General features: G+C 44.2%; 2 protein-coding genes across 2 annotated transcripts in view; both read right to left on the bottom strand.

Annotated features, from left to right (window-relative positions):
* The window catches only part of MRPS6 (mitochondrial ribosomal protein S6), a 76,938-nt gene extending 59,146 nt beyond the window's left edge, over positions 1-17,792 (bottom strand). Inside the window, 1 exon segment of the mRNA NM_001433627.1 lies at positions 17,634-17,792. Within this exon segment, the coding sequence (NP_001420556.1) occupies positions 17,634-17,678 (45 nt within the window). The 5' untranslated portion in view covers positions 17,679-17,792.
* SLC5A3 (solute carrier family 5 member 3) overlaps positions 1-18,132 on the bottom strand; it is a 35,380-nt gene extending 17,248 nt beyond the window's left edge. Inside the window, exon 1 of the mRNA XM_070252066.1 lies at positions 18,077-18,132. The gene's annotated coding sequence lies outside the window, so the exon portion shown is untranslated. The remainder of the gene's footprint in view (positions 1-18,076) is intronic.
* Positions 18,133-26,109: the final 7,977 nt, after the last annotated feature.

Raw genomic sequence — 26,109 nt, 5'->3', positions numbered from 1 at the left:
AGATAAGTGAGTGAGAGAATGGAGAGAAATTAAACCTGCCACTTACTGACCTGAGTCCTCACACCTCGTGCCTCGCATGTTGTGCACATTACTTTAATCCTCACGACAATCGTGGGGTAAGGACAATTACTATAATCATTTTACAGATGAGAAAACTGAGACCCCGGAGGGCGTGTGGCCTGCCCCAGGCTGCGGTTATCTGTGTTTACATCAGGATTTGCATGTGTCTGTCCAAAGACCGTCTGATCCTAATCACTAAGCAGCATCACCTTCAATGAAAAGGACATTTCTTTATTGATAGAAACAAACAGTATTAACTAATAAGAGATCAGTCAACATCATCCATGTTTAAAAATCTGTGCTTGCAGAGAAAATACCTGAGATGTATACATAACAAATGTTAACAAAATAGACTGCAAACAGCACAGAGGATAAAATCCAACTGAAGTATTCATGTACGATCATACCTGAATGGATATATGGATGGAGAAAATGAAGAGACTCAAAACAGAGAAGTCCCAGGGACAGGCTTCTTAGGTGAGTGTAAACACAGCGGTGAGGCCAGGGCTCACCCAGGTTCTCAGCAGCAAGTGCAAGGCTTTCGCCTTGTGCCCTTCCTCAGTATTAATTAACCCTTCCACCTGAGAATAAAAAACTAAGTCTCCATGTCTCGTCTACACCTGACTTTGCTACCGTGGACTGGACGAAGCTATCCAAGCCAAGCTGCCTTCACCTGCTCACGCCCACATCTTTAACACGTCAGGTGAAAAGAATCGGCTATGCAGGCTCTACAGACCGAAGAGTTCTCACAGTGGAGTCCACAGACCCCTGTTCTTACTGAAGGAAGTGTCTGTGACTGCGTACCATCTTGCCTGGCAGTGTGCAGAACTCGGCTAGTACCTCTGAACCTGTGCTACTCCATCTTCCTCATCCCTGAGAATGGCGACTTTGTCCTCACTAGCGCTCAAGCCCCAAAGTACCAATCATCCTGGACTGCTTGCTCACTTTCCCTCTCAACCCACACAAAGTCAATCCATTAGCCTGTTGGCTCTACCTCAAAAATATATCCAGAATCAGACTACTTATTTCAACTGCTAGCCCCCTGGTCCCAATCACCGTCCCATTTCATCCGGTTAACTAACTGCCCTAAGCCTCTTAACCGGTCTCCAAGCTTCGGCCCTTGGCCCACCAAGAGGGCCTTAATTAACACAACAAACAGCCGTCCATTTACTCACAATGTACCAAACACGCCTCTGGGCCTTGACAGCGGCTGCTCCCGGCGCAGGGTACACTCTGCATCCAGATTTTCACAAGACTTGCTCTCCTCTCATTTATGTCTTTGCTCAAAAGTAATTTCCCTAACCATGTCAGCCCCTCCTGAATCCTGCTTCATTTTTTTTCATAGCACTCAACACCTTAATAAAACTTGCTTATTGTCTCCTGGCTACCCAAATGTAAACTCCACGAGGGCAGAGATTGCCTGTGTTGTTCACTGACGTGGTCTGTGTCTAGAACACTGACTTGCACACTGCAAGTGCTCAAATGTTCATTAAATAAGTGAATCAAATATCAACGACCAAGTACCTGATCGAGTGCTAAATTCCCAATATCCTACACAATCATCAATACCGGCTTTAAGCAATAAGAGATGGCAGATTAAAAGGCCAAGAAGAGAGCATTTCCTCCCCCACTGAAGTGCTCAGCAATCTCCAACAGCTCTAACTGAGGGTGTGTGGAATGACAAGGAAATCAAACTAGGCAAGAATGCCCTTTGTGCAGATAAAAATCTCAATGGGCCATGACGTAGTAAGAATCCGTATCTGGAGTCACCATCTCATCCTACCTACACCGCAGGGTGACCCACTTCCCTTCATTGTACCAACTCCGCTTCAGAATGTGGTCCAGATTTTACCCCTGCAGTTACCAACACCCACTTCACAGTGTGCGGTGACATGTGCAGGCTCCCCCCCCCCCGCGCAAGCACCTCTTGTATGAGTCCTGTCCATGCGGTCAAGCAGCACTTCCCTTCAGCTCACTCTACACAAGTCCAAGCTCTTGTTGATGTCAACTTACTAAAAACCTCTCCCTTCTCCCCCTCCATTATACTTGATGAGTTAAATGTTCCAGCAAAATTCAAAAGGTTATTTTAATAACTACCATTTACCAACATTAGTTAGTGCTAATTAGTTAGGGCAACATGTTTACACTACACCCCTAATGCAGCTCCTCTAAGCCCCACAAAAGCCCCAAGAGGTAAGCACGGCAATTATCCCCAACTTACAGATGAGGAAACTGAGGACATGCCAGAGGATCACTAAGACAGTCCACAAACAGCTGCTGTGAAGTGAAGATGAACAATGTGTCCTTTTACAACTCTCCCCAGGAAGATATACATAAAAAAGGAGAAATGAAGCCAGGTCAGGAAAAATCTAGCTAATCATTACAGAAGGAATGACGCAGACAGGAAATCACCCTTCACAGCCCCTAAAGAAATGATGGACCTGGGCAATGATTACAATGGACGCTGGAAGCTTAGGTGAGAGGCTGACAGGGGCTTTAGAATGGATGGATGAGGCCGCCAACACCTGCAAGAACAAGAATTAATCTTATCGCTAAAAGGCAGACGTGTGTGCTTCCTGATGTGATGCTACACCCAGGAACACTTCTGCACTCTCGCAAAACAAAACAACCTGAAGCTGGTCAAATTTCTAAATACCAGTTTACAGAAAATACCCGGAATAGAAGAACCCATAAAACACCAGGAAATGATCAACCTAGTTCAGAAAGGGAGGAAGGGTGGGGAAGCTCTTACAGAGTAAAAACTTCAGAGGCCATCACGTAAATGTAACTTGGGGACCTTGTTTGGACTCCAATTCAAGCAAGCCAACTGTGGAGAAACATCTGAGACAGTTCTAGAAAAGGGACCAAGGATATCAGAGGTTAAGGAACTGTAGTTCAGCGTCATAAATGCACTGCGGTGGTTTTTTTAAAAGCCCCTATCTTTTAGACACACGCTAAATATTTACAGGCGAAATTTTATATCTGCATTTGCTTTAAAGCACTCCAGCAATACCTGACTCAGAATCATCAATAGATGCTAAAACCAGGGGAAGACTGTTGTCACTCCATAAATCACTAACTACAAAAGGAAAAGAGATACATGTACAATGGAGCAATCTTGTGGCTATCACCTAAACCCAGTGATGGCTTAACATCAACAGTTGGACACCGACATGCCTCCTGATATGATGCACTGACATCCCTATGGAATACTCCTGCCAGTAACATTGAACTCATCTCTGATCAAGAGAAAGGAACCAGACAAATCCAAACTGAGGGACTCTGCAGACCAACGGGCCACTGTCATTTATGACAAAGGCTCAAGAACTGTTCTAGATCAAGGAAACCAAGGAACAACTAAATGCATGATCCTTGACTGAATACTATATTAAAAACTAACGGACAGGGGTGGGCCCCATGGCGTAGTGTTTAAGTTCATGCACGCCGCTCCAGTGGCCTGGGCTTCTCCAGTTTGGATCCCGGCTGCGGACCTACACACCACTCATCAAGCCATGCTGTGGCAGCATCCCACATACAAAACAGAGGAACACTGACATGGACGTTAGCTCAGGGACAATCTTCCTCAAGCAAAAAGAGGAAAACTGGCAACAGATGCTAGCTCAGGGCCAATATTCCTCACCAAACAATAAATAAACAAACCTAAAGGATATTACTGGAGTAACAGTAAATTTGAACATGAGTTGAACTTTTTATAATAGTACTGTATCAATGTCAAATTTGAGTGTAATGGTTATGTTGTGGTTAGGACGAAGGCCCTTATTCCTAAAAAACACAGGTCAAGATGCCTGCAACTCTCAAATGGTGCAGATACAAAAACAGCAAATGTGGCAAGTTCTAACAACTGGTGATCTAGGCGAGAAGCAGACAGGTGTTAATTCAACTTTCTTGTAACTCTTTTAAAAGCTTAAAATTTTAAGATAAAGAAACTATAAAATACTCCAGCAAAAGAAAAGGGGGAGGGGAGGACTGGAGATGAAGCAAGAATGGTAAATGCTGATTAACTGCTGAAACTGGGTGATGGGTACAATATGGAGATTCGTTCAACTATTTAACTTTCATGCGTGCCCGAGTTTGTCTTAATTCTCACTTCGATAAAATGAGAAAAACATGTACTTCAAGGCAGCAGCATCAAGACAGATTACTAGATAAAAAAGTCCTGTGGAAAAAAATTAAGTATGAAAACAACTGTTACACACTGTCATTTCTTCCAGTAAAGGCTTGACGAGAACCTGAAACAAAAGCCTGCTGAGTGGAACACAAGCTGACGCAACCACTCCCCGCCCTCCGCACCTGTCCCCCCACCCTCCCACTTCCACCCCCAGGTACCGGCCAGGCCCGCTCCCTGCGCCAGGTAAGGCTCTGCTGCACCCGAGCACTCGCACAAAAGGGAATGTGCACACTTTGTCCTCTAACCTCCTTTGTCTTTCCTCATAGCACTTGCTCGTTTGCCTCCCTTCCTAGGATGTAAGCCCGTGAAGGCTGGGACCTCGTCCTACAGTCTATACTCCCCAAACACACGGGGGTGCTGGCACCTAAGCGGCACTCAAGACAGATGCGAAGGATCTCCTCCAACCTGAAGGGCCTTCAACTCGACTTCTGCTGTGGTGTACACTCTGTTACCGATGTGGCCATCAAAGGTGGAGCTCCTGGTTTGAGACTGCCTTCAGAATCCTGGCTTCGCCACTCACTGAGCTGTGTGACCCTGGGCACATTTCTGCTTCAGTTTTTTCATGTGTAAAATGCAGATCACACTATCTTACGCCTAAGATGGCCAAGTATTCAAGGGGGGGAAACTTATCCATATATAAAACAATCCATACACACATGCCCCTGTTTAATGAGCCACCACGGATTGGGTATTATAAACCATAAGGTTTACAGAGGGAGCACATCCAACCGGGTCAACTCTGTGGTTCACCCTCATGTTTTCTGTTATCCTACTTGGTTCCAATTTCATGTTCCTAGAAAAACCATTCCTAGAACAACAGATGCCAAAAAGTTTCTCATTTTTCCGTGTGACTGAGGCCAGAAAATGTAAACCCAAGTCTCCCTGGTAGACCAGACCCTGATGCTCCCAGCAGGCCAAGTCACAAACAGAAGATCCTGAAATTACCATGATTCCTCAAGCAGATACTTTTGCTCGAAAAATTTAAAAACTTCCTAATTTTCCCCAAGGTTTGGAGAATACTGTTAAGATTTTCAAGTAGTAAAACATAAGACCACAAACAGGATAACCCTGAGAGCATCTGGAAGGACTGTGAGAAACTGTGGCCCAAACGGAACCAAAGTGAACAGGAAACTGAGGCACGGTGTGTGGACTACGACTGCAACTCAACGTTTATCTCGTATTTCAAAGACAGGACAAGAAGTAGACTGGCATAAAAATTCAGAGAAATCGGATCAGAACTGCTTTCCTTGGATGTCAGAAGGTAGGAGATCTTGAAATTACAAATTCCAATTATTTCATTCTAATCAGACAAAACAGTTAACAAAGAAAATAGTATTAGGAGGAATTCCTTCTCTTCACTTTAATCTTCTTAAACTGAGTTTGCAAAAACTCCTGGCCCTCAGTCCACATGTGACAATGGCATTCCTGAGAGCAACAGTGCTCCCAGAGTCTGCTGGACTTAAGATATCCCCGATGGAAACTTGGTGTCTAAGGGTTTCAAGACAGTATGCTTCACACAACAGCTTTCTCAGGTCCCTGCTGACAAACAGTAGTAATATACCAGCAAAAAGATGACAAAACCACCTACTATTGGGTCGCATATTTACCTAACAGGCTCGAGCAATTTTAAAATAGGAGACTTAAGTACACCTTTCCTGAAACATATGCCTGGCAAAGATCTTACCCCCAAATGTAGCTTTTCTTTTTTCTTTTTTTTTTTTTTTTTGAGGAAGATTAGCCCTGAGCTAACTACTGCCAATCCTCCTCTTTTTGCTGAGGAAGACTGGCCCTGAGCTAACATCCATGCCCATCTTCCTCCACTTTATTCGTGGGACGCCTACCACAGCGTGGCTTGCCAAGCGGGGCCATGTCCGCACCCGGAATCCGAACAGGCAAACCCCAGGCTGCCGAAGCGGAACACGCAAACTTAACCGCTTAGCCACCAGGCTGGCCCCCTAAATTTAGCTTTTCATTCAGCAAGACAAACTCATCCGAAATCTGAATCAAAACCAGTTTTGAACGATGTTCTGTATTCATAATTTGCACACAGGACATCTGAACACAAACTCAAAACAGGGCAGATATCCAGGACTTGAACTGGTTCTCCACCCTTCTAACAGCAGCAAAGGCTGCACGTGGGCTCCCACACAAGGATCCTCCCAGCACTGGAAATCCAAGCGCAGCTCAGGTCTGAGCACCACAATGCGTGTTTTCTTGCTCTGGACTGCAACCACAACCACCTGCCTCTTAGAGCTGCATTTGGGTTTCTTCACCTGACAGAATGAAAGCATCTTCACAGCCAGGGTAGGTGTCAAGGAGAATGTTTTAAAAACCAAAGTCTAAACAAAGACAGACGGGGAATTCTTGATTCTGGGGCAGAAGCAGGCAAATGCCAGTTCATGAGCATTGAGCGCTCGAGGCCGAGGTTTTGTTAAGCCCATGCTTTCACTTGCAATTCCATTTTTAAGCTCTCATCCACACCAAGCTCTACTGAAGCATTCCCAAAGTGGGCAGCGATTCCCTTAACTAGGGCACTGTAATCACAGTAAAAAGGATAGGGGGGCCAAGGGACAGAACAAATCAACTGTACCCTGGACTTGAAAGGTAGGGAAGAACAAACTGGACCTGAGATTTTTATCTGCAATCTGCTGTTATGTAGCTGGGGTGAGAGTGGGGAAGTGAAAACGACAGAAAGGGAAAGCAAGTCAGGTAATATACCTTGGCTTCCATTCCATGGAAACATGAAGGCCCGTCGAAAACAAAAATATTGTATCTTCCCCCTTGTTCAACACTATGACTAGAGGAGCACCTAAACGTTTTCATGCTAATACTATCTTCCAAGGATCACGGGTCATATAAGTTAACGTAACCTTCAGAGACACATCCTGAGAAAAAAACGGTACTTTCTAGACAGAGCAGTCTTTGCCCAGAAGCAGTATTTCAAACCCCTAAGTTTAGGGGTTTGTTAGGACTCATTGTTGGTACGAGTGTAAACCAAATTGTACTAATGCATGCTTAAAATAGGCAATCACCCAGACATCCAAAGAAAAAGCGGACTGAGTACCAGTTTGACAGTTTACACTGTCACACTTCAGTCCTGGTGCGCCTCTCCAAAGCCCGTAAGTCTACTTTAGCCTAAACGGGCAAACATAATCCAACAGTCCAAAACTGAAATTGATACTACTGTTAAGAACTGAACATGTTTGCCCTTCACTCTGTAACTATTAGTCCTATTGTAAACCAATGACCAATTAACAAGGTGGGTTTTGTCAGCATGTGAGCAGCAATTTCTGAAACCTAAATACTAAAAGAGGTCTAAGGCAATTAAGGACGTATTTAAGGAACATCTAAAGCCAATTATCTAAATCAGAAATTACAGTACGGTAGCCATATCTGACCAACAGATACATTTCATTTAGGCCACGGTGCTTAAATATTTTTGAGTTAGTTGCCAACATCTTAAAAATCAGATTTCCTGTAAAATCTGGATTTCTGGCTAGGAATAGGATGGAAAAGGACAAGCCGGCTGATCCAGGCCCACACTCCCCATGGCCATAACAGACGGGAGTGTAAGCACCAGCACCACCAGCACCCACTCCCCTCCTCCAGCAGCTCTTCCATTTTGCCACAGGCCAACGCAACCCGGTTCAGTCCTGAATTAAACCACTCCAGGGGCCAGCTTCATGGTCAAGTGGTTAAGTTTGCATACTCTGCTTCAGTGGCGCTGGGCTCACCAGTTTGGATCCTGGGTGCAGACCTACACACCACTCATCAAACCATGCTGTGGTGGCATCCCACACAGAGGAACTAGAAAGCCTTACAACTAGGTATATCCTACGTACTGAGTAGGTACATATTACCAACTATGTACTAAGCCTTTGGGGAGAAAAAAAAAAGGGGGGGGACTGGCAACAGATTTTAACTCCGGGCCAATCTTCCTCACACACAAAAAAAATAAAAAGTGGAAACAATAGCATTTAAAAAAATGAAACACTTCAAATTATGACAAAGTAATCTAAAGCTGAGGATAACCATTCATACTTACCCAGTTTAGAAACACAATAGCTAAAAGAATTCAACACACAACCTGTCTATTCCTCAGGCAACTTTGTCAAATAGCTTTTATTAACTCATGAATACATTTACACTTCACATTGCCATCTCCCAAACAGAATGAAAATAATTTAGAAGTTACCAGCATTCCTATTCTTCTTGGTCACATTCTTGTTTCTTCATCTGTTATACACACACACATTTCTCAAGCCTGTTTCATTTGGTATCCAACACCCTATCCTATGCAATATCCCATTATGCAGCTTCAGAGTAAAATAAAATAATCAGGTACCAAAAAAGTCACAAATTAAGTCTGAAATAAAGTTAGATTTAAAAGACTGACAGTTAATTTCACATAAAAAATGCATACTCTCTTGTAAAAGGTCTTATTTTGGACTTGGATTGCAGGTACTCCCGGCTTACAAGACAATTACTAAAATCAATTACGTGTGTTAATGCAAGATACACATTCCAGCAACATGTGCCATAATGTAAAATAATACTTCTAATTCCTTTATAAAAATAAAATCTGTACCAATAGGAATGGAACAAATCTCTTAAAATCACCAATTAAAAGGAAAAATGAGAACCACCATTCTATTTACTAGATGGGATGCTGCTAGATTCATGAAATCTTTGACTACAGCCAATTAGATCTTTAAATTTACTTGTTTGAATTTTTGTGTTCATTAACAGTAGTAAACTTATATATAATGAAATGCACCACATATCTTATATCATTATACAACAAAAAAAATATAAAACCAATCCCTTAAAAAAAAGGAAAAATGTAATTTTATAATACATTGCTGCATCAAAAAGGAAAAAGGAAAACACCGACTGAAAATACCATACAGAAGGAGAAATCGACTGGGCTATCATCTGCTCCACCTGTGGATTCTACTGAAAAGGGGGCCATCCTTACAGCTTTAGCACTTTGGCAATTAGCAATCAAATATTTACTAAATCAATTAAAATACTAAGTTTTTCCCCCTGCATCTGCCTTAAATCACCTTAACGCTTAGCAGTCTACCTAAAATAATTTTTTAGATTTTCCCTATTCTTCACTTTTCCCAACCTTCTCACCTGAAAGACACATTAAGTCTTACTAAGTACTAGTTATATAAAGTCTGATGGGCGAAATGAACACAAAGCCCAGATGCATGTTATTTTACTTGTTGATGAGGAGTCCCAGGGCACACAGTGCCTGGCAAAGGCCAGTAGCTGCTGAGTAAATGATATACATCTGTCTGACAAAAAGGTTGTTCGGAGCTGGCAGAGTTCACAGGATCCCTCACACATGCTACATCTCACAGATGCATCTCATAAGCTTGCCCTTGCTTAATTAGCATGCGAGCTATTATGTAGCATGGCTCATGTTCACTAATTCAAATATTTATTGAACAGGTGCTATATTCCAAGTCTGACTCGGTCTCAGATTCTGATAACCTACATATAAGAAATTTATCTTTTGGAGTCTCTTCATCCATAAAGTGGGAATAATGGAAAACTAGGCAGTGAAGTCTAATAAACTCGCCTGAGATCACAAAGTCACTTTAATGACATACCAAATAGCTACCACCTCCAAAGTCATGTTACCACTTTATCTTCAAAGACTCTCCAACTTAGGGATCACTCCCATGTTACAGATGAGGATCCAAGAGGGTTAAGATGCTAGGAGGCAGGTGCCAGGAAGCAAAGCCAGGTTGATCCATCTCTAAAGCTCTTTCTAGTTCCCAGTGCCAGTTCTTTGTTTACTCCGACGTAACACAACCAGTATCTTCATTCGGGATCTTATGTTCTTCTATTCGTTTAGAAAACAAAAATCAGGGCACTTACTGAAGCGAAGGCTTCGTATCCAAAACAATCATATCCAAAAGTAATAGGTTAAAAAACAAATTAAGGCTAAAGCAGGAAATCAAAAAATCATACATACATACCTTAAACATTTTATTTAACACAAACGTAAATTCCCCTGCCAATGTTAACATGGGGTCAAAGCGCTGGGAGAATAAGATCGACGATGATGAGTTCCTTGCTGCTTGAAGTTCCTTCCGCTTGATCTCAACCACATCTATAAATGCAGCATCTACAATTTCCATTTTCCATTTCATTAAAGTGGAAAGCTTTAAGAAATCCTCATAAAGCAGTCTACATACAGAATCCTCGTGGGCGATTGTTACTCTTCCTCTCAAACTTTCAGATGTTGCAGCCACATCTAGTTCTACAGCCATTATTTTAGTGACTCACCTGTAAGTCTTTCCAAAGAATCCAACTTGGTTTTCGGGGAAAAAAATTAGTTTGCACTCACTTCATCAGTTTAGATGATATTTAAACTATTTTTATTATTATGAAAACAACATTACCTGCCCTGAAATAGTCTTGGAAACCAACACAATTTCTGGTAAGGATACAACTCGCCCAGCACAAGCAAAGGGCACTGACTTGAAAGCAACTTACTAGCACAAGAGGTGAGCAGGCTATCTCACATCCAAGAACTGTTTTAAAGCGATGAGAGCAGTAATCCCAGTAAAGCAGCTAAGTGAGCATCAACCTATGTGCAAAGCAGAGCAGAAGACAGAAATCAAACAGACTTGGACCTCAAGAATTTGTAGTCTAGCAAAGAAAATAAGAAACATCCACCAATTAACTGTAATATAAAGTAGAAAATGATCCATGTGATGAAACACACAACACTACCATGCAAGTCCGAAGGAACGATTATACTAGTCTGTAATTCCTAACAGCACAGGTCCCCAGTGTCTGTTTAACCTACCAAATGAGTTAAAATGAACTTGAAGCAGGTTTTCAGGGCGATGATGGGGTAATGTGGAAAGAGAGGGCATTCCAAGAAAAGCAGAGTGACACGGGCACGAAAGAAAAGGGAATGGTATTTCCAGGGTCTGCAGGAGCTCTGTTTACCTGGTACATGGAATGAAGAATGAAAAGGATGACGTTTAAAAAAAAAAAGGGCTGGAGAACTATCAGAGGTGGCCTTGGATGCCAGACTCACTCTGAATGTCTTGAAGAAGAGAGGTGCCCTGTACTTTGGCAATGCACCCAATCAACTCGAATGGGAAAGTAACGAGGTCAGGAGAAAGGCATCACTATACAATGCTTTGTATCATTTCCTTGTGAAAAATGCATCTCAACTTAATTCTTTTAAAGCATCTCAAGAACATATATTTTTGCACTCCAAGAAGCATATTTACAGGCATTAACTATCCTCCCCTCAGCAGTAGGTCAGAGAGACCAGCTAAGAAACTGCAGGAATCTAGTGAGAAATACGAGTGGTTCAATGAGGGGAGAGAAAGACCACATGGGACCAAGATGGCAGGGATACAAAGAGTTGAACTTGTTCAGCCCCAGGTGACAGAAGACAGAGAAGCCATAAACAGAAAGAAGTCAGACAAGTTTTGGGGTAGGCACTCATTAAGTCTGAGCCACACGAAAGAGTACAAAATGCCAGTTCTTAGCTTACTACCAAAAAAAGGCAAATTACCCAGATGAAAGTCAAAGGCGTAGTATATAAAGAGGAGGAAAAGGAAGGAATCAAAGCAGAAATGTCAGAAAATACCATGAGAAGCTGAGAGAAATGCTGAACCTAGGAAATTATGACTCTGGATACCCTAAGTCAGGGTCAGCAAATTTCTCCCGTAAAGGACCAGACAGCAAACATAAACAAATGAACAGGTTTTGTTCCAATACACCATACTTATGGACTCTGAAATTTGAATTTCATCTAATTTCCATGTCACGGAATATTCTTTAGATTTTTTCCCCAACTATTTAAAAATGCAAACTCCTTGCTTAGCTCACAGGCCATACAGATACAGGAGCAGCATGGCTCTGCCTGTGAGCCAGTGTGCCAACTCCTGCTCTAAGTCAGAGCAAGGATAAGACATCTGGATTAACCGTCCCTCTCCTAACTTTTGAGGGTAGTTTTTCCTTTATAAATTGATCACTTACCAGATATTCATTAAATTTGAATGGTTTCCTTAAATTTGACTAATTCCTTAAATTTGATTCCCCTAAGAGGTAACTACACGTGTTGATAATAATCCCTGTTGGCTAAGAATATTGTCTTCTACTAAAGACGACTGGCCTGGGGCCAGCCTGGTGGCACAGGGCTTAAGCTCAAGTGCTCTGCTTCAGCAGCCCAGGGTTCACAGGTTCGCATCCTGGGCGCCGACATGGCACCGCTTGTCAAGCCACGCTGCACCAGCATCCCATGTAAAACAGAGGAAAACTGGCACAGAAGTTAGCTTAGGACCAATCTTCCTCACAAAAATAAAAAAAAAAGAGGTACTCCTTACCTTGAACAAAAAAAGTATACCTGTGCTACAAACACAGCAGAGGCTCTAGATGGGAAGTATTACTTCAGAATTTGTCTCTCATTACCTCCAAACTCTTAGTTTTCTTTAAAGTGATTTTATAACCTAAAGGTGAGAAGATTCAATAGCAGTCTGCATCTAAATACCTAAATTTTAAAAACCTACTAAACATTAGTATTGAATGCGTGAGTCATGAACGACAGGAAAAAAATATAAGTGCCAAACGTTGACTTCCAACAAGCAGTCTTCAACAATACAAACCATGCGGCGTGGTGAGGAAGGACTCCTGACCCCCAAGCCACTCCTTGCGCCTTAGCTGTAGCTCAGGGGCAGGAACATGACTCCTTCTTCCATCACTGGCTGTGGCAATAAGCTGTAACCCAAGGAAACTTTAACACCAAATGAAAGTACAACACTGCCCACGAGGCTCCCGTATTTCATTACTGGATAAGTCCTTTAAGTTGTCTGGTTTCAAGCAGACAAAACACAAAGGGTAATTATTAAAAGATACAAGCTAAGATGTTCAGGAAGGGCCCAGGAGAAGAAAAAAAGACTAACTTAGCCACTTGACAGCTTAGAACAAAGATGCTTCCGTGTGAACTTCTGTCTGCCGCCACCTGAGAGCAGAAATACTGCTACTGCCTAGTTACCAAGTGTTGCCAAGCACGCCAAGCTACACGACCTACGGTTGGCCAGTCCCATGCTCGAGTTCGCTAGCACCCTATGCCTCCAAAAGGTATCTAAAATGCAAACATTTTGTAGATATTACTTTCAGAAGAACCTAACTCAGATACAACTCTAGAACAAATACAAAACTTTTACCAGGTTTTCCAACTAAGATGCTCTTCACTGTACAGTCAGAAAACCTACCACTTCCTACGTTTTATGAAGTGGAATATCACTACACTTCTATTTCTCAACGTACAAAACCCAGGTCGTAAATTAAACTCGCATTACATCATAAAACTCTTTACCTACAAAGAGCTATTTCAATGAGTTATCTTAAAATTTAAACTATAATCTGCTTTTCGATGAATTTAAGAATGAGGGGTATTAAACATACAGTAACTCATGAAATCTGTTTTAACGAAAAAGAACTTAAAATTTCCAAAGTATTTTTCTATTCTTTTATTTCTCTAAGAAAATATATATATGCAGGAAGATATATAAATGCTATTTTATTGTACATATATGCATTCATTTAGCAATTAAGCTACTTACTGCTTAAACCATTAACCTTTAATTCTTCATGTAAAAATCTCAGAGTAGCAATGAGAAGATTTCAAGAAAAAATATTTTCCCAGGGCTTTCACAACTCCAAATATGCAAACTCTGGGCAAATGTAATAAGACGTGATAACTAAAGTGTTCCTCAACTAAGTAATAAAAGAATATATATGTTCTGCATAAATCTTTTTTTCACCTCAAAATTCCTCTTCCAGAACCCATCCCAAAATTTTCTACAGTTTACGGTTTTTCCCAGGCTTCTCCACACAGTATGCAGCTTTATCACTCATGCATTGGCAATTCAGTCTTTTACTAACTGAAATTAAATGCCAATCTTTAAAATCTAATTTCAAAGTACAATCAAAGGACCTCAGCCATCTTCTCAGACTCTCAAGAGAAGGGACCTCAGAAATCAGTGTCAGGCCTCACCCACGAAATGCATGACCCGTCCTCCATCTACCTGCACATTCCCACTGCACGAGGTCAGGGTGGAGGTCACCAGCTCACAAGCAGTCTGTTTCTTTTTCAGCTGTTGGAAAAGGTCACAGGCTGAGTTGACACTGCCTGGAAACCTGCAGCCTGTGGTCTTCCCTCTGTAGCTTTGTCCTTCCCCACTACTGCCTTGAATACTGTGTCTTCCAGAAGTGAATACAACTCTCTGATGCTATCTGATATAGGTATAGCAAGACTTTCAAACTCTTTTTATTCTGGAGAGTCTTCTACAAATATGGTCTAACTCTGGCCTAAGCAACTATCTTTTCAAACAGCTTTAACCATCACCTTTGAAGGCCTGGTCTCACAACATGCATTATTTTACTGTGTCCATTTCAGAACTTGCCCACACTTTTGCCTACTTCTCATGCTAAATTAAAAATTGGGGGAAAATAGAAATTAGACAACTTTTTATGTACACACACGAAAATAAAATTCAAGCTAAAGGCACCTGCAAATAAATTTCCTCTCACGAGGCCTGGTATCTACATTCGTGAATACACAAACTTGAAAGTGCAACAAAAGCAGAGACTCACTATAATTAGCTTCCAATTAGTAAACTGAGAAAAAGCACTGGAACTTCCAAGTGACCGATTAACACACAATTGTATAGCTCAATAAGGACTCATTTTATATCCTACACCCTGAAATCTTTCAATGGGGACTCCCACAGGTGACTCTGCTACAATGAATGGGTCTCCAAGAGACGCTCTGAGAGCCTCAACACAGTATCTGCATTTTAAATTTAAAAATTCTTGTCTGCAGGATTTTAAGGAGCCCAGCCAGGGGTCAAAGGAAGTAAAACAATGGGCGAGGGGGGAATAATACACTCCAAAGAGACTAGGAATGCTCTTCAGACTTACAGAGCACCAGAGAAAAGAACAGACAGGAAAATGCCTCTGGGAATCCAAGCAAAGGCTGGAAAACTACAGCCTCTCAACTTCTGGGTCTGCGGTAAGAGTTGTTTAACATAGCATATTTCCTCAATTCCAAGACACACAAATTATTTGGGGGGTAGGGGGAAGCTGTCACATTAAAGGGGCACACTAAGACACATACAGTTCAGAAGGGAAAAATATGCAACTTAGAATTGAGGAGTTCCAAGAGGTTTCCTGCAGCAGCAGCAGCAACTGCTGACTGGAACTGCATTTTCCCAGGGCTGCCAAAGGTGGACAAGCTCACAGTGGCCTTTTGCATTAAATAAATCTAGTGTTAACTTTTTCGTTTTTTCCCAATATTGACCCTATCTTAGAATCCCATTGTCCTATAATGAAAGCAAGCAAAACTGTTCAAAATCAGAAAGTCTTTGTGTTGGCTACACCTTTACAACTACTCAAAAATAAGTTTTATGAACCAAAAAGAGCAGAAGCTTTTTTTTCTTGTTTAATCTCACTTTACTTAGCTCAAAGAACTCTTCAACACATCTTCCCCATTGTTACAACGTCCTATCTGTAGTGATGGCACCTCCGCCTCCAGAGAAGGTTCACCTTGATTTATCCGCTAAGGTGTTTTTTCCCCCCACCCTGCTCTCCTGTGAGGATTTCAAGTAAACTACTGAATTATTATTTTAACCAAACTGTACTATGTGGTTTATGTGAACTAGAGTAAAAAAATACATGTTCCACATACAGGAGCAAACAAAAAAACAGCAGCAAAAAAAAAAAACCAAGTAACATGGTAAAGGAAATATATTTAATATACTTGCAGCCATGTTAACCAAGGTACTTGGCAGCTGTGCTAAAGACAAAGAAGAGTTCACAGTTTTCATTTCACAGGTTTATGGAACACACAAATATTATGCCTCTACTCTGACTCTTCAGGGATCACCTACTTTCTCCCTAAAACAAGGTAAGACAAAAGAAATTTCAATAAACGCATTTTCCCAGGTTCTCTGGTTATCTCCTAAAAAGTACAGATTAAAGGGACAGCCTAAACAATTTCCACGTAATTAAAAATGTTTCCTTTTTAATCAGTGCTTTCTGTCTTTGATTGTTTCTATTCTCTTTAAGCAGTGTATCTTACTACGGAGGGAGGCCCCAGAAAGGGGGAGTGCATACTCCAGAGATTACCAATACAATCTTTATCTTCTCCCAAATTCTGGAAGCACCAGCTTGGGGACACAATGGCATGCATGACCAGCCTCTCTAGACCTGATCCAGAGACACTGGTGTCCCTTCCCACTTTATGGTGTGCAAAGAATGTAACATTTTCCTAAAGCTCCGTGAGGGTCAGTTTTTCTATAGAAGCTGGACCATGACCCCAGGCTTCAATTCAACCAAACTTCCTAAGAGCCACTCCTCCAAATTGACCCAAAGCATGATTCAAACATAAAACGTGGTCAGGCCTCCAGCGCTGTTTAACAAGCTACGCTTCCAAAGTTCAGACACAGCACGGTTTTTATCTTTTTATTATACCTGGGGTTGGGGGAGGAAAAAAAAAAAAGCATACACCACACTCTACGTTACCGACTTCATGGAAGGATGGGGATTTCGGCGACGGCTGGAGGAGTACCTGACCCAGAGCCGGGGACGAAGAGCTGCCTCCGGGCCGCGGGCCCCTGTCCTCGGCCACACCATCACCTGAAGGGAACGGGCTGCAGGGTCGCTTATCATCCCTCCGAACCTGAAATCCCCGAGCGCGAGATCGAGCGAAAGCAGGGGGAGCCAAGTTTCTTCCGGGAGGCGCAAAAAAAAAGGCCACAACTTGGATGAATGAGACGGGGCTAAGGGCACCCGGAGCAGGAGTTTCGCTGACGTCGGAAAGAGAGAAGTCAAAGCCGTCGGCAGGTGAGCGCGGGGAGGAGCGGCCGTGGTCCAGACAACTGCACACACACGCTTGGGAGGAGGCTGCACGGAGCGCGGACGGTTCCGGGGCGGCCGGAGGGCGGAGCGGGGCTGGGGTGGGCGGCGGCGGCGGCGGGGCCGGCGACGAGGCAGCTTCGCGACGGCGGGAGCGGGGCCGGGGCCCGCCGGGGGCTCGCGTGGCCCTCCCGCGGGGGGACCTTCCCGGGACTCCGCGGGCCGCCCCGCCCCCCGCCCGGCCGCCCGCCCGCGTGCGGAGCACACCCTCCCGCAGCCGCGCGCCCGCGCCGGCACACCCCCGCCTCCCGCGCGCACGCGGCCCCGCCGCGCCGGCCGGCCCACGCGCGCCCCCTCGGCGCGGACGCCCGCCCGCAGCCCCGGCCTCCTCCCGGCCGCGCGCGGAGGGCGGGGGGCGGCGGCCTAGCGGCTGCATGGGCACCCGCGCGGGAAGGCGGGCTCGGAGGGGAAGGTCACTTACCCGCTGCATGGCTTTCAGGATCAAAGCCAGCTCGTAGCGGGGCATGCCCGAACGCACCGCACGCGGCTCCGGACCGAGCGGGCTCCTGGGACACCGGAGGGGCGGGGACCGCGGGACCTCACGGACTGCTGGGCCGGAAGACTCCCGGGCAGCGAAAGCACGCTGCAGCCGCGCGAGCCCGGGCTTAAAGGCTCTGGCAGCTGCGCAGACGCTCCGCCACGCCCCCGGCAGGCCACGCCCCCCGCGCGCCACGCCCCGCCCCCTCCTTAAGGCGGCCGCGCCGCGCCCCCTCGACAGCCCCGCTCCCCGCGGCGCACCGCCCCGGCCGGGACCCCCTGCCCGGCCGCCGGTGCGAGGGGGCGGCTCTCGGGCTCCGCCGGCATTGGCCAGCGGGGGCCGCCCGCCCCCTCCGACCCTGCCGCCGCCGCCTCCGCGCCTGCTACCTAGGGTTCTCGAACCAGCTGGAACTTTCCATGCCTTCCGTCTCATACTGGGCGGCGGGCGAGCGTGCGCCCCGTGTGCGCGTGCGCCACGGTGCGGTTTCGTCCGTGCGCGCGCCCCCCTCACCCGCGGCTCCTCGCCGCCGAGGACCCTTTCTGCGGCCGCGCCGCTCCGGGCGGGGTGGCGGCCGCGCCCGGGGCTCTGCCGGCCCACGTTCCCCCCTAAGAGTGTGCGGGCTGCACGGGGCGCACGGGGTGCTCCGGGCGGGTGGGGGGGCCCGGGGAGGTTTCCCCCCTCCGCCAGCGCCCACTTTCCGAGGCCCCTTCCCCGGCGAGGAGGGCGCAGGCTGTGGGCCGCCGTGCGCGAGTCCGGGTCGGGCCCCTTCCCTGGCCAGCTGCCTGACCTTGGGCCGGCTCCTGCGGAAAGGGGACGTGAAGGGCACCTACTTCCCAGGGCTGTCGTGCCTTTGAGTGATTTGCTGCACGTAAACGGCTGAGAACGATGCCTGCCTGCACAGACGCAGGGAGGCGCGACGCGGGCATTTGTTGTTGTGCGAGCTCGGCCTGAACCACGTGTTGTTGCCATAGGCAGGCTGATACTTTGGCTCAATTCAATATTCTTTAAATGTTTGCTTGGCGTTCGTTTAGAGGACCAGCTGAGTACTTAGAAAGCCGTTTAGTGACCATCTGGGATCGTGAGTGTGCCCTGGAGGGAGGGGAATCTCAACCTGCATTCCCGTTACCCCCCCAAATGCATACAGGGCTCACCTCTTCCTTCAGCCATTGTCTGTCCTCTCCCTGGTAGGAGTTGTACCAAATGCATTTTTCTCCAGCGCCACTCCTCAGAGATTGAGCCCCCTGCAACTGCCCATGCTTCCCCCATTAAAAGGGTCTGTATGTGAAAAGTTTAACTTTAAAGCGATTTAATGATAATAGATGAAACTTACTGAGCAATTACTATGTATCAGGCACCATGCTGAGGCATTTACTCGTAAAATTCACACAACAGCGCTATGAGGCAAGTACTGTTACTGACTCCGTATTAGGGATTCAGAAATATAAGCAATATAACCGCGCAAAGGATATCTAACTAGCCCCAGGTCAAACAGGTAATAATAGAGACAAACTTTGGATCCAGACTATATGAAGGCTGAGCCCATACCCCTAGTCTGGCCCCTGGTTCTCCTACCACATAGATTAAGGTGCTGTTATTAGTAGACTTACCAGGTACTCCATGTAAGCCAAGAATAAAGAGTCCCTTTGTCACATTATCCAGAGAGCTTACTGTTTCTCATCTCCTACCTCCCATCCCCCACCACAGATAAGGATGGCTGGAACACAATCTTTTCTGTGATATCTGGGTTTTAACATTTTATATTCCTGGACTTCACAGTCCATGTTCTTCCAAAGAGAAATGACACACGTATTAATACAAATTACCTGGTTAGTATAGACTGACTTCACCTTTGGTTAAAAGAGTAGAATATTATAAATAAATAACAGCAGGACCTTCAGAAATGAGTTACAGGTTTTCCAGGATGGTCCCTATTTCAGCTGTCCCTTCTGTTATCAACCACATGGCCCCCTTGGGAATGAGAAAATAGGGCCCCCAAAGCAACATGCCGGGCCTAGACCAGGGCAATACCATGAGCTGACTTCAACTTTTAGTATTTCCTTTTGGAAGCTCCACAGTTTTTCCCTAGTGCCCAGGGGTGAGTAAGGATGTGGCTTCTTCCTCTCCTCCTTCCTTTAACCTGACAAGTGTATAAGGAAATTAGCCTGATTGCATAATGCCTCAACACAGGGAGCACCCGCCAGCCCTCCCAGTCTGGCGGCTGCCCGTCGGCTCATTCTGTTTCTTCTGAAAGAAAGGACAGCTACCTTGATTTTCCCCCTTCAACTTTTTTTAAAAAGCACAGCACCAGAATGCTGGTTGGTTCATTAAAAAATAATAATAAAATCACAAGGAATGCTGCTGCGAATTTAGTGTCTCCCTGCTATAACCGCAAATTTTAATTCACCAAAAAGACTTTTTGAATTTTGTGCTATGTATAGTCAGCCTCTAGAATTATAAAGCATTTTTTGTTATTAGTGCCTTGGAGTTGATTCTAACCCCTAGAGACTCTGTGCACGGAAGAGCGGAACCCTGCCTGCCCTGTCTGCACCATCCTCTCATCTTCTAGCGCTGTATCAGACGATGCTCTGCTGCTGTTCATGGAATTTTCATGGCCAGTTTTGTCAGAAGTGGGTGGCCAGGTCCTTCTTCCTAGTCTGTCTAGTCTGGAAGCTCCACTGAAACTCCGCCATGGGTGACCCTGCCGGTATTTGAAATACTGATGGCCTAGCTTTCAGCATCACAGCAACACACAGCTGCCACAGTATGACAACCAACAGACAGGTGGTGTGGTTCCCTGACCAGGAAATGAACCTGGGCCATCATGGTAAGAGCACCGAATCTTAACCACTAGGCCACCAGGACTGGCTTATAAGACATTACTGCAGTATTAAATGTATTAATTGAAAAATTATTCCGATACTTAGGAATAAGCTTAACCAAGGAGGTGAAATATCTGTACATTGAAGACTATAAAATGCTGATGAAAAATTAAACCAGACACAAATAATGGAAAAATATCCATGTTCATGGATGGGAAGAATTAATATTGTTAAAAGTCCATACTACCCAAAGCGATCTACAGTTTCAATGCGATCTCTATCAAAATCCCAATGATGCTTTTTAGAGAAATAGAAAAAAGCAATCCTAAAATTCATATGGAACCACAAAAGACTCTGAATAGCCAAAGCAATTTTGAGGGAAAAGAACAAAGCTGGAGGGGTCGGCCCAATAGCACAGCAGTTAAATGCTCACATTCCACTTCAGCGGCCCAGGAGGGTTCACCAGTTCGGATCCCGGGTGCGGACATAGCACAGCTTGGCAAGCCATGCTCTGGTAGGCATCCCACGTATAAAGTAGAGGAAGATGGGCACGGATGTTAGCTCAGGGTCAGTCTTGCTCAGCAAAAAGAGGAGGATTGGCAGCAGATGCTGGCTCAGGGCTAATCTTCCTAAAAAAAAAAAAAAAAAAAGAACAAAGTTGGAGGTGTCATACTTTCTGATTTGAAAGTACATTCCGAAGCTATAGTAATCAAAACAGTACGGTACTGGCATAAAAACAGACCTATAGACCAAGGGAACAGAATAGAGAGGCCAGAAAGAAACCCATGTGTATATGGTCAACTGATCTTCAGTAAGGGTCCAAGAATACATAATAGGGAAGGGAGTCACTTCAATTTATAGTGTTGGGAAAACTGGATATCCACATGCAAAAGAATGAAATTGGATGCTTATCTTACACCACAAACAAAAAATCAACTCAAAATGGATTAAAGGCTTAAATATAAAACCTGAAACCATAAAACTCCTAGAAGAAAACATAGGGGAAAACTTCTTGACATTTGCCTTGGTATTGATTTCTTGGATATGACACCAAGAGCACAGGCAGCAAAAGCAAAAATAGACAAGTGGGATTGCATCAAATTAGAAAGCTGCTACACAGCAAAGGAAGTAAACAGTAAAATGAAAAGGCAACCTACAAAATGGGAGCAAATATTTGCAAATTATGTATCTGATAAGGGGTTAAAATACAAAATATAGGGGCTGCCTGGTGGCATGGTGGTAAAGTTCGAATGCTCCGCTTCAGCAGCCCAGGGTTCACCAACTGGGATCCTGGGCTCGGACCTACACCCTGCTTGTCAAGCCATGCTGTGTCAGTGCCCCACATACAAAATAAAGGAAGATTAGCACAGATGTTAGCTCAGTGATAACCTTCCTCAAGCAAAAAGAGAAAGATTGGCAACAGATGTTAGCTCAGGGCCAATCTTCCTAACAATAACAACAACAACAAAAATCCAAAATATAGAAGGAATTCATACAACTAAATAGAAAAAAAAGAAACCTGATTAAAAAATGGGCAGAGGAACTGAATAGACATTTTTCCAAAGAAGGCATACAAATGAGCAACAGGTATGTGAAAAGGTGCTCAACATCACTAAGCATCAGGGAAATGCAAATCAATACCACAATGAGATAGCACCTCACACCTGTTAGAATGGCTATGATCAAAAAGGCAAGAGATAACAAGTGCTGGCAAGGGTGTGGAGAGAGGGAACCCTTGTGCACTGTTGGTGCAAATGTACATTGTCACAGCGACTATGGAAAACAGTCTGGAGGTTCCTCAAAAAGTTAAAGATAGAACTTCCGTGTGATCCAGCAATCTTTCTTCTGGTTATATAGCTAAAGGAGTTGAAATCGAGATCTCGAAGAAATATCTGCACTCCCATGTTCATCGCAGCATCATTCACAGTAGCCAAGACGTAAAAGCAGTCTAAATGTCCATGGGCAGATAAAGAAAATGAGTAAAGAAAATGTGGTACGATGAAATATTATTCAGCCTTTAAAAAGAAGGAAATCTTGCTATTTGTGACAACATGGATGAAGCTGGAGGACATTATGTAAGTGAAATAAGCCAGACACAGAAGGACAAATACTATGTGACACCACTTATAAAAGGTATCCAAAATAGTCAAACTGCTAGAAGCAGAGAGAACAGTGGTTCACGGGAGCTGAGAGACGGGGAAATGGGGAGATATTACTCAGAATACAAAGTTTCAGTTATACAAGAAAAAAGTTACTCTGTAACTTACAGTTTCCAAAACATTTAATATGGTGTCTGTTTAAGATTTGATTATCCACAAATCTTGGTTCATTTTCAAGTAAGTTATTATGAAGGGGAATAGGAAAGAAAACATAAGAACGGAAGTCAAAATCTGGTCCTATTTCAAAAAAGTAACCTCAGTGTATGCGCTGGGTCAGTTTAATCACCATTACCTTCTTATTTTACGTTACTGGACAGTGAGTCTTGACCTTGAGCTCACACTGGATCAGTAATTCTCAAAGATATCTCAAAGATAGACCTTGTGTCTCTAAATACAATCCTCAGAAAATGAAGAAATGTGGATCTTTTCGATTAACAAAGAAAATAATCCCACAGTCGAACCAGGTCATGTTTTAAGCTGTCAGTCATCACTCCCGTCAGCCTGTCATCTTCTCCCTGATGAGAGTGATCTCCATTTCTGGTGGACGGATACTCCCCCTCCTGAATCCCACTTTCCTAAGACCTGGAGTTGTTCCATAGCTAATTGCTCCCAGGACCTGGACCTATAAAATCCAGTTTCTCTTAGAATTTATCTTCTGCTGCTCAGAATGTATCTTTGTTCCTCAGCCGAAGGCACAGACCCAAGTCACAACATTTCAAATTTATTTTGTTTTTAAATGTTTTACCAGTGAACCCGCTAGTATTTCCTAAACCTCCTCCACACACCCTCGCCCACCCTTCCAGACCCTTTTGGCCACGTTACTTGCCTTGGATTCCTTTTGTCTTCTCAGTAAGCCTCTAGGAAATACCTAGACTAGCTTTTACCTATCTCACTCCGTCAGCTTGCCTGTTGTGAGCTTTGCAGAATAAAATACTGTGTGCAACTTCTGTTATTAGGTCAGGCATTTGGGGAGCTCCTTAAACATTTCCTCTCTTTTAATTCACCAATTTCTAAATTATTTTTCAAATTTTGATCAAGTAAGGTTTTGGTGGGGAGGCACTCAAATTTGGGCACCACTTACATGAAAAAATAAGATAAAGCAAAGGTTGTCTAAACGTTGGTTTCCCTTTCTTTCACCCCTGCCTACCCTCCCCTGCAAAAAAATTATGGGATGTTTGTGGGAGATCTTTTCCTTACCACAATATCTTTTTTTAGGAAAGAAATGCTTAATATAGTTTTTCACTTTATGACTTTAAAAAGACAGAATTCTTCCTGCATCTCCACTTCCTGGAGTTAGTTTTTCTTAAAACGTTATTATCTAACATTATTTTAAAGTGTCCCCAACAGCCTATTACAGCCCCACAAGTGTTCTTAATGTTAAATGTCAATAATGTTGCAGGTATCAAACAGTTTTAAGTTCTTTCACCACAGGTGCAAAATCCAGAAGAACGCACGTGGAAGGATTTTAGATTTAGCAAAAGTAGCAAAGGCCATGAGCTGGAGAGGGTTGTGGGAAGGTGAAACAGCATCTGCAGGAGTCTTCAGGGGGCGAGGCACTGACAAAGGCTGGTGGGAGCACCGGGTCAAATAAACTAGGGGGCGGTCACTCAGGCTGAGGCTAGAGAGCTGTGCAAGCCAGGCCTGCTCAGTACGTAGGAGTTTTAAGGCTAGAGGTGAAAGGACAGACTGTGATCAAGGCCAAATGGATTCAAAGGGGACATGTGTGCAAGCAGGGACGAACCCAGAGGGCACTGCACAGGCCAAAGGGGGGAGGGGGCTAATGCAGGTTGAAGGAATCTGTAGGATTTGGCAGCTGACTGGATGTTTGAGGGGCAACTATCGAGGCAACTGTCAACATTGGTTCCTAGATTTCTTCTCAAGAAACGTTCTGGACCGACTCCTTTGTTCTGGCCAAGCCTATATGTGGTATCTCCTCAGCTCCTAATTCATAAAGCTTATATTACAATTTAATGTGTTAGTCTTTTTTCTCCAGATATCTTATCTTCGTAAATCTTCAGAGCAAGATTATAATCTTCTGAAGAACTGAGGCGATATCTTTTATTGCTCTAAATCATCTCCCTATTCAGGGCTTTACTCAAAAGCCTAAAGTCCTAAAGCTTGCACGGGATCCACCACCTAAAGGGCCACCCAAGGGCTGTTGAAAGGTGGGTGTCATGACACCGCCAGTCAACACTTCCTGATAAGAAGGTCAATATACACGTATCATCTCAAAGTCCAGCCCTCTGTGAGACCAGGTTACTGGGGCTCTGTTGATCCATGTGGGGAGTATGCCCTCATTATAACCCGACAGGGCTAGGCAGAGATTTCATCAAAGGAGCAAAATCCATAGGTGCTAGATTATGCCCCATGGTTACACAGCCCCCATTGAGTCAGCGTCAAGTTCGCCTCGACAAAAAAAGAGTTGTGCCCTTGATCTGACCTTCGTTGGACTTTGCTTTTACTAAGAAAGAAAATGACAGGTACGTAAGAGTGTGTGGGAGGCAGAAGGGATTGCAACAGACAACACATTCAGGAAGTAAATGATCGTTTGCAATGGGAAAGGTACCTGCTAGAAAACAAGCCCCTCAAAAGCCACTATGAGGAAGATTTTATACTTTAGAATGTATCAAATCAGGATAGAACAGTTTAGTATTAGTATCTATTTTTTTCAAATTCCCATATTTTTAAAAAAATAAACATAATGGCAATAATAGCAGCAGCTATCTAAATGCCAAAAGAAAAATCTCCTTACATGCAATTAAAATGACAAGCTAATTGGGAGCTATCAGGTGATGCTTCGCAAATAAATCATCTTGAGCTTTCAGCCTAGGTTTACTGAGCCCATAGAATACGCAGGAAGTATCTTGGCATTTTAGCTCCCAACTTGAATAAAGAAATCCACAACTGACCCTAATATTAAATATATAATCCCTAAGAAAACTTTAAATAACCGTGTTTACCAAATGCTCATTGATAATACTATTGCAAAGGGAACAAGTCGTTTTAGTGATAATCATTACATGTAGCCTTTTTACTAAGTGATTGCTACACAGGGTTAACTGTTGCAATGATCAGTTACTTACAAAAGCTTTTGTGTTTTTCTTTTCCCCTCTGCTCCAAAATGTTCAGAATCTAAATGAGACGGCCTTTGGGACCAAGAATGACACCTTCTCCTCAATCAATGCTGTGCCTAGTCGACATTAGAGAGCACCCAGAGTGGAGACTCTCCTCCTGTTGCTAATGATTCCGTGATTAAGAAATGACGGGTCTCTGGATGCAGCTTAGCAGGGAGCTTGGTCTGGTGATGAGGAAGACCAACGTCAGGCCTTGAGAGCAGCGCTATTAAACTTCACTCCAGCTGTGGACCCATGGCTGCTTCGAGCCCTGGGTAATTGCCGCAGGCAACAGGCCAGGTCCAGGAACCTTTCTTCCCTCGCCTCA

The sequence above is a fragment of the Equus caballus genome, chromosome 26 (genome assembly GCF_041296265.1).
Source record: "Equus caballus isolate H_3958 breed thoroughbred chromosome 26, TB-T2T, whole genome shotgun sequence".
Lineage (NCBI taxonomy): Eukaryota > Metazoa > Chordata > Mammalia > Perissodactyla > Equidae > Equus > Equus caballus.
This window is presented reverse-complemented; position numbering and strand designations above follow the sequence as displayed.